At 40.6% G+C, this 16547-nt stretch overlaps 1 protein-coding gene across 6 annotated transcripts in view; it reads left to right on the top strand.

The window, feature by feature from the left end:
• SULF2 (sulfatase 2) overlaps positions 1-16547 on the top strand; it is a 174820-nt gene that overhangs the window by 148873 nt on the left and 9400 nt on the right. For all 6 annotated transcript variants that reach the window (XM_067307538.1, XM_067307536.1, XM_067307537.1 and 3 more), the window contains exons 12-14: positions 7139-7346; positions 13727-13970; positions 15877-15973. In XM_067307538.1, coding sequence (XP_067163639.1) covers positions 7139-7346; positions 13727-13970; positions 15877-15973 — 549 coding nt within the window. The remainder of the gene's footprint in view (positions 1-7138; positions 7347-13726; positions 13971-15876; positions 15974-16547) is intronic.

The raw sequence follows: 16547 nt of genomic DNA, 5'->3' as shown, positions 1-16547 counted from the left end.
TGTTTGCATCCAACAAAGGGTGACTGTAACCTCAGATGAAAGAGCAGCTCGGCATTTATATTCAAGGATTTAAAAGAGATGAGCTCTTTCTTCCCACATGAAATAAAAAACATTTATCCTGGTACCTAATGGCCTGCACACAAATTCTTTCTCTTCAGTGTAGCTCAGCCTTTCATTCTAAACGGGCTGGTAAGTGGAAGCTGACCCACTTTTATCTGGCGGCCTACATTAATGTGCTTTTGTGGAAGCCAATTATGATATCGGCACTGCTCCACAGAGTATTCCCAGCAACTCCTCAGTATCATAACAACAGCTGCACAAAATCTCCCTTTAAGTCATTTGCCAACTTTGTGCGTGTTTGCTAAATATGCGATACCTGCAGCACTGCTGATTGCTATAGGGAGTCTATGCTGTACATTTAAAAATTATGATTTTTGTCTTTAACAGGACTTGGTATAGTACAATAATATTTCTAATTTGCAAAGAAAAATAGCTGCCTGAATTTGCATTATTTCCTTTTCAAACCCTTTTCCTTTCAAGGCTTTATTTGCATGCAAATCTAATACAAGTAGAATTTTGCTTTACATAGCATTAAAAAGCTTATTTCATATGACCATTTTCTCCCAAAGAAAATTCAAAATGCAAAAATTTGTGCTTTGTTTCCTGCAGATGTTCTGCAAATGAAAAGTTGATTATACAACCTTCCCTGATTGCTTTGTGCTGTACCAGGATCGTGAAGGGACATTTTCTTTTGTAAGGAAAGACCAAGTGATATGAAGATATCATAAGTAAAAGTATGCCAGAGTAAAAGTATGCCACTTACTCCCTTGGTCCCCCAAATTCTCTGACATAGCATGGCATAGCAACGATGAAAATCATTGTGACTAATGTGTGCTTTCCTACGGCAGTTTCTAAATGGTATCCCTAGATCATATTCCTGCCACCATGGTTATCATTAGCCATTGCCTAGTGCCGAGGCTGGAGCAGTAGAGAAAATGGTTTACATTTTCTTCTTTTCCTGAGGGCCCTGTAGCTTCTGCTCATGTTAGTCAGACCTGGGAAGCTAAATCAGGGATTATAAGGAATTTCTTTAACAATGGGGAAGAAAGTTTTAGATCTCTCTCTCTCTCTCTCTCATGTGGTTCTCCGGTTCTGTTGTAGCTAGCAGAGATATCCTGAGGTTACTAAGGAACTGAGGTTCTGTTCATAACAGTGAAGCATATCAAACCATCTAGAATCCAGATAACATCAGGTGGATCTTTGGAGTTCCTGAATTCCAGTGTGAGTTGCACGTGCTCAGCAGCTTTTGGGATCCAGTTCTTAATTTGTGATTACAACAAGAAATGACTTGTTGATAACTTCATACATTAAAAATTTTATCAGCCAACTGATAACATTGGGAGGCAACTAACCATGAAAATTAAAATCACAGTGATTTATTAAGGACTGTTATTCAAGGATTGTATTCCTTATCAAGAATTATAATTAACAACACTGGTTTCCTCTTTTAGCCAGAAATAGCCTATAATGATGTCCAGAGGCTGTTTTACTTTTATACATTTTTTGCTCATTGTTGCTTCACAAAACCAAGAAATTTGCATTTCTTGTTAACGGAGGTTTTTTTTTTAACTCCCTGTCAATACAGTAGTGGATGTTGTATGTACCTTGCCAAAGTCAATACTGACACTGAATAAAAAACAAATGCTTAAAATACCCTGACATGAGTAGCAGTGTAGGTTAGCTCAAATGACACCGAGCTAGAGGTCAGGAGACTGGCCTCAGTCTCCGAGCTGTTCCAGGCTTGGTGTGGGACCTCAGACAAATCCGCTCCCCTCTCAGTGCTTCTGCCTCTTCCGTCACCACTAGTCCAATGCCTGGTTAGGCTGCAGGATGCACTCGCTCTTTAGCTTCTGCAGTACCTAACACAGCAGCTGGGACCATCTGATACCACGATACAATTATTATAGTAATATTAAATTAATTATAAAATTATAATGCTTCAGATCAGGTATTCAGCTAAATTTTCATTTGCATGCTAGCTGATTGATCCATCTGCCTCACTTCAGCTATAGCTTATGACATTAGAGAATCCCCAAATTTCCTGTCAATTCCTCTTGTAATTTTAAGGTTTGAGTGATATGTGATGCTTGACAGCTGAACTTCAGCTGAGAGCACAGAGGTCAGATTCTCCAAAAATCATGAGCCAGTGTAATGAAATAATGTCCAGTTGGAATGAAAAAAAAATAGAAAGTGCTATTTATTCTGCTATTATTATGATTCATCCTTTGCTGATGGATAAATTGGATGAAGGTGCAGAGGAGAAAACCCCAAAATGATAAAAGATTAAGAAAGTAAGGCTTGTGAGGATGAGCTAAGGAACCGGGCACATTCAGTCTATAAAAAAATAGCTGAGGAGAGGGACATCTGTCTGCATGAATCTAAGGGATACTATGCAGAAGACAGGAGCCAATTATTTTCAGTCAAGAACAGAGAAGAAGTAGTGTGTATGAGACGGACAAGGGGAAATTCAGGTTCACTGTTTCCTGAAACCTGTAACATCTGAGCAGTAGGACAAGCTGCCAGCCAAAGCTGTAGAATTACCTCTTGTAGAGAAGGGGCTTACGTCTCTCTGCAGATTTTGCTGTATTATCCTGATTAGCCCAGAAAACACAAGGAGCAAACCACAGCAGGGGAGAAAAGCTAATTAAAGCATACTTTTTCATACAAGAAAAAATGTGGACCTACTGCTCAAAAATAAATTTAGACTGGAAGTTAGGATATTTCTAGCCCTTACAGCTGTTCATTTGGAGCTCGCCATCCAATGTGGCAGCAAGAATGGGGTGCAAGAAACACTCACATAAACTAAAGAGGATGAATGCTGCTGAACTGATTTTGTGGGGTTGCTGGCAGTGACAGAGAACTGCATTACCCTGGAGAAACTTTCAATCCTAGAGCCTCTAATCCTAAAACCATTAGGGAGGGAGCCTAGCTAGCAGATCAGACACGATTTCACTTTTCACTTCTCTGTAAGAGGGAATGGTATCCCTTTTCCTTAACAAAAAGAGGAGCTGATGAGACACGATGTGATGGTTTAGGGCTCAGCCCTGAAATCTGTTTGTTTTGTCTTCTCTTAGCAGGACTTGTGTGTTTAGCCCTTTTTCCCCAAGAAAAACAACGTCGATTGAGAGAGATTCACTGAGGAAATGAGTGAATTGCATGTAAAATCCTACTGGGAAGGTCATGGCTATTTATTTCTGATTGGGCCTCAAGTAATGACTTTGAATTAACATCTGTAATTACTGTAGTGGCAAGAAGGCTCTGATGCACAATAATGCAAAACCACTTGATGGTGATGGAGGTTGTTAGAGAAATCATGGTTTTCTGACACACAGAAAAATACAACATGTCTTTTTCCATTAGGGGTCATTTGCGTGTTCAAGGTTAATAGTTTTACTGGAGAGAAGCAGGGCATCTCTTGGGTATACAACTGCTGCTGTTAGATTCATGTTACATTGATATTGAAGTCCTAATTTGCTATTATTGATACATGTAGCAGGTAGTTTAGGCTTTGGGGGAGTGTATCTTACAAGCTGTCTTCTCTTTAACTTCACAGCGTACCTTTGAACCAGATTTCTGTTAAGTAGGACTAATTTCTCCATTAAATATAGCCCAGGCTCTTCTGAATCGCGCAGGAATAACTGTGAGTAGCATGTTGCAGTGGGAGGTCGGGTAGAGGATGGAGTGGAAGTGTTAGAACAAGCCCAACGCAGTAGGTGGCAGAAAGCACCAGCACAGCCACTACCTTGGCACTGCTTGCCTAAAGATGGTGGGAAATCTCCAGCTGGAACAGCTTTAATGACTAAATGAGGTGTCTGGAAAGTTTTGCCCAATGTGAGCTTGATGGACTTCAGAATGTATTGCAAAAGCCATTTATCTGATGACTTGAGTAGCTGTTCTGTAAGGCAGCACAGGAAGAAAGAAAGGTTCTTCCTTTGGAGTTTTGACATGAGCTGGGATAAAGATTTTGGGAGAGCTTGTGTTTTCCACTGATCTCTAGTTTGTGTTACAGCTGCCCTCCCTTTCAGGACTTAGCTGCTGCGAGATATTACGAGCTACAGAACCTGAATGAGGAACATATCTTTTGGGCTAATGAGGAAAAGACCTGAAAAGTTGGGGGCAAGTGGTGAACTAAGGGCACTTTGCTTTCTTGGATGGCTGAGTTAATCCACTATGTATATATAATTATATATTGGATGGTTATGATTTGTGACTGTGAGCCAGACTATCTCTGGGGTGCTTAGAGTTCTTTATATAGGGACTTAATTATTTAGATGATTACCTCTTATAAAATACTTCAGTTGCTTCCAGGGTTGACATGGGTTTTTGCATGATGTTATGTTGTGCGCTAGATATAAATTTAAAATACCAGAATTCACAATGGTTAAAGCTTCTTGAAGCTTTAAGTCAAGTAGGGATTTTCACAGTTTCGTTTCTACCACTGCCCTTTTCCCTAAGTTTGAAAGCATCCCGTGGGAATGACTGCATCTGATATAGCCATGACGTTGACCTACAGAATTTATTTGTACTTACAAGCAAGCGGGGTAAGTTGTAGGATCCCAGACACATTTTCACACATGCCTGTATCTATTTTGAGGAAAAGTAAGAGCTTGAGATTCTCTTTTTGCTACATGTATTCAACATTTGCTTCTGAAGTGGTTTACATAGTTCTGCATTGCATTCTTTCAGCAGTGGGCCTGTTAATGTATACACCATGCCCTTCCAGCAAAGCCTTTAAGATATTTTCACTTTAGCATACAGCTGCCTTGGAAAGCACCAAAAATTGAAGGAATTCTTCTAGTTCACCTGGAGGGGAAAAACAAGCATCACTTGCTTTTTTGACAGGAGATGAAAGAAATGGAGAATAAATATTTTGGGCCACACATCAGGGCATTTATTTACAGTAGTTTTCATCATGGCATTTAATTTTCTCTCTGTTGAATCTGTTGAAAAGGTCTTCATTATTAATATATTGGATATCTACAGCAGAGAGCTCTACTGAGCAGAAAATGCAATTTGTTCATATATTTTCCAAAACAAGATTCATACGAATCAAAATGGGAAACAGCAACAAACATTTTTACAGCTTTTTTCATTGTAAAAGACTCGTTCTAGTAAAATAACTTTTACTTCAAACTGCAGGCTGCATCAGTCCATGTTAGACATTAAAAAAAAAAAAAACTTAGCAGTTTGTTCTTCAAAGACTTTCTTGTTCTGCACCCCTTCTAGCAAAATGTATCCTGCTTTACAGATGAAAACGGTCATGCAGTGATGTAGCTTTTAAATGTCCGAATGTCAGTGTCTGTCACTGATTTCCTATGATTTCTCGTGCTGAAAGTTTAGCCCGGTTTATCTACGTGAGCACAAGGCATGGATCATAAAGGAGATTGGGCATAATACCTGAATGTACGAAATAATTATAGCTCGGGAGACCTGGCATCCAGGTCTCTAAGGAAATGAGTAGACACACTACAAACCTCCAAACTTTTTAAATGAGAGAGGAGCTCACCTTGGATGTACATGAATCAGCTGTGACTGGCCAGTCCAGTGCTGGCTCCTCTTAAATTCTCTACAACACAAGCACAATGTTGCTCTTTTTTTACTTCGCTGTCATGCAGATAACGGGGCAAGTCTCACTGGGAAACGTCCGCTTTGTTGCACAAGCCTGGGAGCACCTCGCTGCGGGAAGAGGTGACTGGCTCTTCCCCACGGAGCTCCCGGCTGGCCGTAAAATGTCATCTCGCTGGAGAGCTATTGCTGTTTTTCTGTCTGTTCTTTTATTTGGAAAATTGTTGATACCCCAGTGAGTCCTGGAGGCACAGATCTAGGATTTTGTAATAGGGAAAGGAGGAACTCCTCTCAAGACTCGGCAAAAAGCTGAAGTCTTCCCAAGTGACTCTATTTAAGGCAGTAATAACAGCTACTGTGTACCAAAGCCTAGTTTAGTAGCTAGTAGCGTGCTGATAAATAAAAGAGTAGGTAAAATTATTTTGTGGTGCATCTGGGAAGTGGGTAAACACTTTTGTGCCAAACTGAAGGTGGCTGAACTCCCTTGCGCTTGAACACAGCTCTGACTGGAGCAGAAAGGGGCCGATAAGCAGGTGGCTTCAGGTTTTAGGTAACAGAAGGAATCAGGGATTAGAGATGAGGTTTTCTCTAGCCTGAGAGAAAGAGGGAGGGATTATCATTTACAGGCATCCCTTTTGGCTCCCCATTAAACTGAATCAAGCCCAAGCATGTTGAATGGGAAAAGCTACTGAGAGAAACCCTCCGGATGGAATTAATCTCATTTAACTACAGACACCCATAGCTGATCCAGTCACCTAGACCCTTTTAAGGTCAATGAAGAGAAACAGGCTCTTCTGTAGGGCAGTCCTTTTCTCATCCCTTTTACATGTCTGCTTTAAGGTGAAATGAATTGTACCCGGCTGCTGCCTGTTCCTCTCCATTAGCTGCAGGTGTCTAGGTAATCAGCTCAGATCAGCTAATTACAAAAAAACGGAATCTACAACTTGAATAAATTCATCCCACCATCAAGCATGTAAACTAGGAAAGAAAAGGAGATTCCTCAGAAAAGTTGCTTCCCTTTTTATAGTGCAGGGGATGAGGCAGAGATTACGTGCAGGCCTGGTTCTGTTTTAATGGAATGATAGTGGCTCTATTTAAGGCAGTAGTGGTACGATTGTGGCAACGGTATGATAGTGGCATCGATTCCTGCAGGCCTGGCAAACACACCTGTTTGTAAGCAGGGATCCTTCTCAGACCTGTGGATGAGTCTTGAAGTTCCTTGGTTCATCCCACAGGTCTCTCTTCTGGGACTTGTCACCTTCATGTTTTTAGCAGTAATACTGATTTTATTAAGCAATTCCCATTGTTCTGCCTCCGAGAAACAAATGCAAGAGTGTTCCAGAGAGTTCCTGTTTTGTCTGAGAATGGAACATGATAAGAAATTGGTTTTGGTCGTAGGCAATAGATAAGTCCCAACTTACTATAATGAGGAACCGCTGCTAGATCACAGCAGCTGACTGTTAGACAATATAGAGTTCAAGGCAGAGTTTTATTGATAAAATGTTTCTTCCAGAAATGGCAGTGTGTGGAAGATGCCAGTGGGAAGCTCAAGCTACACAAGTGCAAGGGAATGGCAAACTTGGCAGCTGCAGGCAACAGCAAAGGCACCTCAAACCTTTTGCCCAAGTATTACAACAGGAATAGTGAAGACTGCAATTGTGAAGAGAACGAATACAAGCTGAGCCATGTCGGACGGAGGAAGAAACTCTTTTCCAAGAAGAGTAAGTTAACCCACTATGTCTTCTGTTTCTGCCTTAGAAAACTATTACGAGTTTGTTCGCAAGCACCCATAATTGTCCTGATTTTCATGGACATTGAACACCTGCAGATGTCATTGAAGACCAGGCTATTTGTTATGCATCTAAATATGAAGCTGGGTATCTCCTACTGGACAATCAGACTTGAAAATATCCTCAGTTTGTAGGAAGAGTAATGTTTTGATCGAAAATAGGGCCATATATTTCTTTTGAAACTAGAAATTGCCATACGCACACTGAAGTCGCAAGCAGCCCATCCTTACATAGGTCATAAAATATGAACAGTGTTTTATAGCAAGTACTCAAATTTTCAGTAGATACTGCAGTGCTTTGGGCCATTACTGCAGTAATTTATTTTTAATAAGGATGTGTGCACTTTGTTACAGAAGCCGCTTGCTTCTAACATCTTTTCCTTATGCTCAGTCAGCAGAGCCAAGGCTGACTTTTAACCAGAGATCACATCCAAAGGGGATGAGTCTGTTTCTAGTTTCCTTGGCACAGAGCAGGTGCTTTTTTCAGAAAGCCCTTTCCACTGGCTCTGTTTTAAACCTTAGGCTAACATCTATATTTGAAGTACATAGTCTAATTATAGATTAAAGACGCAAATGGCAGCACAGAATTATTATTCACTTGTAATGTTTCTTTCGTCTCACTCCACAAATGCAGAGCCTTAATTATTTAGCAGATTAGTCTTTCTCTATAATGACCTGGCACAAGCTTCAAACAGAGAGTTTAAATTGATTTTCTCCCATTATATTTGCCTTGCAAGCTGATTAGTACCTACTAAGCTAATTTTTAGTTGAAAAAAATTATTGGTTCCAGGATGAAATTACTCAACTATACTTGCTGTTTACATATGTGGCACAGCAGATAATCTTTAAATAACACTAGAGGTTGCAGTTCAGTTAACTTTTTTTTTTTTAGTAAGTCACAAAAAAGAAAGTTCAGTTATGGGGAGTCAAATAACAGGAGTAGATCGAAGGCACTTAAATGTGAAGAGGAAAACAATTTAAGTGAGGGCAACATAGTGCTATCTAATAATACTTAACACTTATTTAAGTACTTTTCATCTGCGATATGCTTCCTAAACATTAACTAATTTTCACAACATGCAGAGGAGGTGATTAAGTGTATAATTACCTTTAGTTTATGTATGAAGGAGGTTGAGGCAAAGAAGTGAAGGTTGCAAAGATACCATCAGCAGAGCGATCGGAACATCTTTTCCCCAGGGTTCTGCTCAGAAGAGGCAGAGTTTGTACTGTACCCTTCAGCTCACTGTGCCTCCTTGAACCACAAGGCATAAGCTTAAGCAGCATAAGATAGGATCTTGGCAATCGTGTTCCCATTGCTTGTGTCTTGAGTAAAATAATTGACTACAGATGCTTTATCTTTCCCTCTGCCCACATGCGGGGTGTGGTACACAGTGGAAGAGGTTAGCTTAGACCTGTTGACACAGACTGGTTTGGTGTTGGCTATTCTTTCACATTCGCTTACCTAATAAATCACATGCTGAAAGGACATGAACATAAAGCAATACAAGTCAAGGTAGCATACCAGGGATTTTTTTTAAACAGCCTACCTAGAAATCTGGCTCAAAATTGTCAAAAGAGATTTGGATTGCAAACTGTCAAAAGAGAAAATAGAGCCTTGCCTTGCTGCCCATCCAGCTAGTGTTCTGCAAATGGTAATAGAGAGTGACCTGGATTTTGATGTTGTGTGTGGGTATCTTATGTCCCATTTCATGAGTCCCGGGATGGGAGATAAAGTGTAGTCTGTGTTGGGTTGCACAGTTCTGAGGGAGCCCTTGGGGTTCTGGTACTCGAAGTCCGATGAATGCAGGGTGTCATGCGGCAGCCCTACTTGAATGCCAGCAAATGCTTTTTGTCAGATTGAACAAGAAGTAAACAGAAAATTAAAGTTTCAAACTAGAATAGGCCCTGTCTACATTAATGCTTTGGTTCATAGCAATAGTGTGGTTTTGAAGGGAATCTCCTGATCATTCCCTTTTCCCATGCGCAGCAGGGATGCGTTTGCAGAGCAATTTTGTTGCGTTTTAATCTACAGTCGCTTGCAGAAAACTCAGTTGGAAGCTCTGCTGCTGCAGTGCATCAAGTGTGTTCCAGCCCCCGATGGGGTACGAGGACGAGTCTTTTGGAAAGATTGAAACCACTCGTGCATGGTGAGGATGTATGGCCAAGCGGACCAGATCAAATGTAGCCCAAAGTTACCACCCTGCCACAGGCCACATAAATTTTAGATAGAGGGGCCTGAGCACCAAATGCTTTGATAAACAAATTGCTTTCTAATGTAGGTATGGCCCAGATGCCTGCTCGGGTGCAGCAGTGCCTTTAGCAAGTGAGAATATTTTCTAAATTGAATAAATTCAGTAGCAAACAGTCATGCTGTGAACATACTATCTGGGCCGTGTACAACCCACCTGCGAAGCTTTTACGTGCTAGAATCACAGAAGCATTAACGTTTGGTATATCTGCTTTTGGGTGTCAGGAATATTTTACAATATTTATATTTCTCTGTCCTCTTTGGTGTGTTTTTGTTTTTATAAGAAAGATGAAGCAAAGCTTTGCAATAGGAGGAAAGTTTAAAAGTGATGGTGGGCTGTGTTGTGGTCTATTAGGTTTTCTTGCTGTGAATTTGATCTTTTCCTACTGTGATGAGCAAGTACATGTGATTAAAGGAGTTACTTAGCTGCATGCAGAGAAATGATAGGCCACATAGGTCTGTAAACAAGAAACAGAAGTCTGTGAAAAGGGGCTAGTACATTTTTACTCCAGTTTTCATGGTGGTGTTTTTCTTTTGAGGTAGTATCAGTGTTGTAGCAAAATCCCTGTGTTTTAAGACCTGACTTTATTTGCTATGCAAAATACCTGAATGACAATTACTTTAAAGAGAATGAAGTAGAATTTTAAATGGCAGTTGTAGGAAACTGGATATCAGAAGATTTCTTTTTCTCCTTGAAATATCTAAGGACACAGATTCAAGATAAGATTCTTGAAGTCCCTATGTGCCTAATGCTTAAGAAAAATCACCTTCATCCCTCTATCCATATTTCTAGACACTTGAGATATCTTTAAAAAATTAACTTTAAAGTGCCTAGTTTTCCTTTGGTGTTGTTTAAAAAAGGTGCTGCTTCTCTACTAAATTCTGGAAATCTCAAGTTGGTATTCATAAGGCTAGTGGTGGATTTTTTCCTTGTGGCACATGTTTAGCAGCGGATTCCTTGCTTACTGGCTCATTCCATGGTCATTTATGGTGCTGGAAAATACATCGGATCCAAACCACCTACACAGAATAAGTAGCAATGGGGAAGACCAAGAGTCCTCTGTCTTCTGCTAATGCTCCTGCTGAGCAGTGATGTTTCTGCTTTGGGGGAGTTGCCATACCATAGTTGCAGTTGGTTATGGTCCTCTCAGTTATCCCTGAGAGAACTATCATTTCTGAATGATCTCAGTGTTTAATCATGAATTTGGCAGCTGCAAAATAAGTAATAAGGCTTGAGTGTTGAGGATTTGCGAAGAGTTAAACTTGCCCAGCCTTCAAGGTTTATATTTATGTCAGATATGAAGTTTATGGTTTTATAATAAAGCATTGCCTCACTTTATTCAATTGAATGATAATTTCAGATACTGCAATTCATGCTTTCACTCTCCAGTGTTGAAACCTGAGATGCTACCAAAAAATAGCTCTAAAAAATCAGGTGGGTATGAGTCCCTAGACTGCCTGGGGAAATCTGGACCAGAACAGTATACTTTCTTCCAGGCTCCAGAGACGACGAGCATGCTTTTCAAGTGATTCAAGAAGACAAAGCAGGGATGACTATGGCACTGAGAAGTGGTTAGCTTCATTAGGCTGAAATTGCTCCAGGCTCCACTTCCAGATTCAGTTTTGAGGATGTAACATTTTAGCAGTACCATCTCTAAAATAGCTGGCTTCTGCAAGACCAGAGAAAGAAGTACAGGGACTCTCAGAACTTACCAAAGCTAAACTTCAGTAGTTTGAAAAGGGGAGTACAGGTATTTTGAGCCAAATGTTTAGTAGCCCTGGATCTACTTTGTGGGTTATGTGTGTAGGCAAATGATCCGGAGAGCAAAGCTTAACACTGAGGGAGAATAAAATGATTAGCCTGGAATTTATACCACTTTGCAGGTGGGAGAGCACAGGTGAATATTGATCTTATTAAATATTTCAACCATTTCCTCTGAAAATGATAGTTTGGTACTAATCACAGCTCTGTGGGTAGAGCATCGTGACAATGCGATACGAGAAGTCCTTCAGGAGCTGTCTCACTCGGGACCAATTTGTTCTCTACCAGGTTGGATCAGGATTGGCTACAAGGGCAAAGTAACTCTCCTGGGCTTTTGTTCTTCAGGACATGTGCAGGCTGCAGTTCCCTGCGGCTATGTGCTGAGCTGGATTGGCATGTTAGAATTGGAAGGAAGGTAAATTGTTAGTTGGCTGGTCTTGACAAGATGAAATGAGGGAACAATTAAAGAAATGGGAATTTGGGAATTTACACGTTGAATATAATTGTTAGGGTGTAGGTTTTTGGAACTTCCTCTTACTTCTGAAAAGATTGCAGTTTCCTTGTCATTTATTCAGACATTTCCTGAATGGGTGCCTGAAATAAGTTCTTTGGTTTGGGTTGGGTTTTTTTTCTGCTCCCCCTCTCCACCCAAGCTGTGACTCACCTGGCTTAATATCAGCAACAAACTTTGAGCCACAGGTGGAAAATGTGTTGAGCCAGACAATCCAGCTGGTTTTCTACTTTGTGTGTGTGGTGCTGACAAGAATTCGGTGCTGGGACCAGTTTCAGGTGGGAAGAGATGTTTGTTTCTCTTCCCAAAATCTTCAAAATGGCTTTTGAGACTCTGATCCATTTGGAATTCATATAAGGATTCTTGAAAAAAGTCAGCGTGTGTCAATGCCAAAGGACGCTGGCTGATGTGAATATTTCTTTTGTCAATTTTGGCTGCGTTCTACCTCCATTGCTTTTTTCTCTGCTTGTTTTCTGTGGAGATTATCCCGTAGAGAAAGTTGGCTATTTTATGGAGCTTGGAATTGCAAGAAAATTGGTCTTCTCATTTGGCTCAATGATGGCGTTTTTTCTTCATCAGATTGCAGAAGTCAGTCCCATTCTAGTGCGATTTGCTGTTTCAGCTCTGTGTAGAGGAGAGATGACGAGAGGAGCCAAGAGACCTGCTTGTTTCCGGTAATGTCATAGATGATTCCAAACCACGTATATGGAGCAAAAGAATCGAGCATTGCGCAGGTGGAAAAAGTGAGGCTGTGCTGTTGTATTTTGTCCGGTTGTACTTTTTTCTCGAGGAACGCGATGGCCTGCCTAATGTAATGAGTGACTCTGAGCAACTGTTGACAATGAGTAGAAAATAGTGGCCAGAGGTGGACCCTATCCCATGCTAGGGAAGTTTAGATACGGATTTAGACTCCATAACTAAGGTATATTCTTGCAGTTCCAGAACAAACAGAAGAGGAACTTTGGGGATTTATGCTGGGACAAAGAAGTTTTGAAAGCAGTAATGGCAAAAAAATCACATCTCAAACTGTGTAGCGATAATGGGTAGCAAATGTTTCGTTTTGATTTTGGACTGCAAATGCAGAGGCAAAGTCTGAGGGACTGCACAGCACTGGAGGGTGCTGCTGAGTATAGAAACTCACTGTCTAGTCCATATATCAGAAAAATAGAAAAGAAGTAGAAGTGGCTGAAGGTAGAGATTCAGGTATTAACCCCTCTCCGTAGAATAAAGCATCTTACCTTGAAGAAGGAGCATGGAATTGAGAAAAGTGTCAGGCTGAACACTGGGAATACTTCCTGTTGAAACTTGGGACAAATCTGGGGAAGTGTTGCAGGCATCCTATCACGGGAGCAGTTGTCGCTAGGCAATAGCAACCTTTAGAGATCTGGCCTGGCAGGGTGACCTACCACCCTGCTGTTTGTAACTGTCAGGTTTAGTTTTTAAGGTCTTACTGCCATCTGGTGACTTCGGGGGGAAAAGCAGAATTTCTTTGAAAGAGCTGTTTACTCTCAAAGTGATATTGTATGAATACGTTTTTTTTCCTTTCCCTCCTGCCATCCCTCTGCATTTGGATTATATCAGCCCCTCTCTCTCATGTTTTAAGGTACTATCTATCCTTGCAAAAGGTAATGAGGCAGCAGCTCTGAGGACAGCTGCAACAAGCACCATCTCTCATTCAGTTAATTCCAAATGCCACGGTATAGGCTTTTTTTTCCAAGAACCACAAAGGCGACCAAATTGTAACATGCTGTTTCTCACTCACTCACACTTTTCTCTGCCTTTTCCATGCAGAGTACAAAGCAAGCTATGTCCGGAATCGCTCTATCCGTTCTGTGTCTGTTGAGTTGGATGGAGAGGTTTACAACTTCGGGCTAGAGGATGGATACCAACCAGTCTTACCAAGGAACATCACCAAAAGACACAAGATGCAGAGGGATATTGCTCGTGAAGAGGAAGATAGAGACATGGGGGAATACAGTGGCACTGGTGGCATTGCGGAGTATACAGCCCCTAACCTAATAAAAGTGACTCACAGGTGAGTACACACGACATGTCTGTAAGCCTGTGCTGCTTGAATGGCTGCTTTACAAAAGTGGGTGTGTTACTTTTGATTAGCTTATCGTTTAGATCCCTCCATATGGGTCCCTTTTGGATACCTGGTCTAACTTCACTAAAATTCTTTTTTCATCTATACAACACTTTTAGGTTTTCTTTTAATTTTGTCATCACATGTAGTGGGGCATGAAGCTATTGAAGAACTACCGCAATGCTTTTATATGCCATCTACTCTTTGGAGACAGTAATCATCAGTCAGTGCTTATTTCCAATGAGGACAGGCAAAACTGTTTGCAGCAGTTGTGTAATCCTATCTAAAACCAGGAATGGCTCTACCCTTGGAAATCTCAGTGCGTCCTGCTCACCTAGCCTGTCTGAAGATCAAAGATGCTAAGTGGAGCGTGACCTAGTTTCATGTCATTTATTGTTCTGTATTTCAAAAACAAATTCAGTCCTAAGGGAAGAAGCAGCATCTCAGAGCTAGTAGCCAGTGCTAGGAAAGGAAATTCTATATCATGGATGAAGCTGGATGGACCAGGAGCATTGGGAAATCAAACATTTGTGAGGGAGATAAAGGAATTGTATGGGCTGTAAAGACACTCTAATAGCTAAAAAGTCTGTTTCTCAGCATGTGAGTCTAGGGGCAGATGATGTACCTGCAACTATATTTCATTAGTTTAGTCACCATTTCTGCTTGTGAATTATCAGGAAATCCACCAACCATTATTGATTATGTGCATTAAATTGTTTAACGACTAGCTCATGTCAACATGCATCAGCCAGTCAGCTGCTGCTGAAACCTGTGGTTTCCGTTTAACTTCTGTTTCCAGGGTTAGAGACTCAGCAACATGAGGAAACGTAGCTAGGCTGACATGAGCAGAACTGTGCCTCCTTCCCCAGCTCTCTCGAATGTTCAGGACCCATAAACCACTATATGTGCTTTTCTCCTGGAGCAAGTTAAATATTGGGTGAATCCCGTATCCATACAGGGAACTGTCAGGAAGATTGTACATAATTCATGAGGAGTCCCCAGGAACACTCGTGGAAAAGATAGCAATGGGACAACATTCATGTGTGAGGTGGTTTACAGAAAATAAAGGAATAAATAAATATTCCTTATTTATTAAGGAATTAATTATTATATCTATATAGAAATAGAGAAAGAAATGTTGAAAAAACTCAGCTTTAATTTAAACAAGAACTCAAAAATAACTACATGGTATTTCTTGTCCCTTAATAAACTTCTCAGGTTAGCATTTAAGTCAATTTTTTGAAAGAATCTTAAAGCCTAGATTGCATTAGAAGTTAGTAAAACACAAGCACTTAATATTGTCTAAGGGTATTTAGCTTCTGAAGTCAGGGAGATGTTTCTGAAAAAATTTATCCCTTTTTCTAGAAAACTGCAAGGTTTCCTTTTTTTTCTTTGTGGTATCCTAATACATCTTATAAAGAAGCACTTTCTGCTTGCTGCTACCCCCATATCACTTAATTATGCACAGGGAAATTGCTTCTGAGCACTGCTTTCAGTGCTTGCTAGTTAGTAGAGATTATTTATGTAGGCAGCCTAATGAATAAACAGGAACTCTGTGCAGAACAATTTACATATAGAAATGAAACAGTCAACAGGGTCTACTTTATAGGGATCTTCTCCCCTTAATTTTTCTCCTTCTGAAAAATTTCCATGGCAACTTGAAACCAAACGTCTTTCCTGGCTCATAGGATACTCTGTTAAGTCTCTTGAATGAACAATGTTGTTTTGAATTCTGCATGTCATTTCCAAGCTGGCTTCTCATGTGTCCTCGGGTGGTATTATTGAAACCAGCTGTTTGCATTGGTGGGACTTTTTCTGTGTACAGTGATAAATGCATTTGTTTTTCCATGGCCAGGTGCTATATCCTGGAGAATGATACAGTTCAGTGTGACACAGATCTGTACAGGTCCCTGCAAGCTTGGAAGGACCATAAGCTTCATATTGACCATGAGGTCAGTGATGTTATCAGTCATGCATTTGCAGTGTGTGTTTTTAGCATGGTTTTCTGCGGGCTGATAGGATCGTGCTGACTGTTTGTATGGGGGTCTGTCTGCCTCTGGGTATCTTTGTTCCCCACAGGAACCTTTTGAACTCACTGGCTGGTTTCAGAGTAGAGATTTCATAGATAATAAAGCTACTACAGGTTTGTGAAAACACGATGCTGAGTGGAGGGAGAACTGCAACTGGAAAAACAACTGAGGAATGACATAAACCTCATGAGATGAGCGAGAGAGACTTATAGGTGTCCCAATCCTGGGAAAAATTTCAACTGGATCTCACATCTTATTAACACTGCTTCCCAACATACCTCTTAAAAAAAAGCCTTTCAGTTATGAAACATAAATCTAAGGAAACGTGAGCTTCATTAGCTCCTGGAACTATTTATTTTGCTTGCTTCTTTATTTTTAACTTCCGTACTTGAGAATTGAATTGCTTTTCCTTAGGCTTATGGATATGAAGAACCTGGAGAGAACCTGTCCTGTGAAATCTGCCTGTAAAACTTTAGATAATATTGAAGAGTATAAG

Source organism: Apteryx mantelli, chromosome 18 (assembly GCF_036417845.1).
Source record: "Apteryx mantelli isolate bAptMan1 chromosome 18, bAptMan1.hap1, whole genome shotgun sequence".
In the NCBI taxonomy this organism is placed as follows: Eukaryota; Metazoa; Chordata; class Aves; order Apterygiformes; family Apterygidae; genus Apteryx; species Apteryx mantelli.
This window is presented reverse-complemented; position numbering and strand designations above follow the sequence as displayed.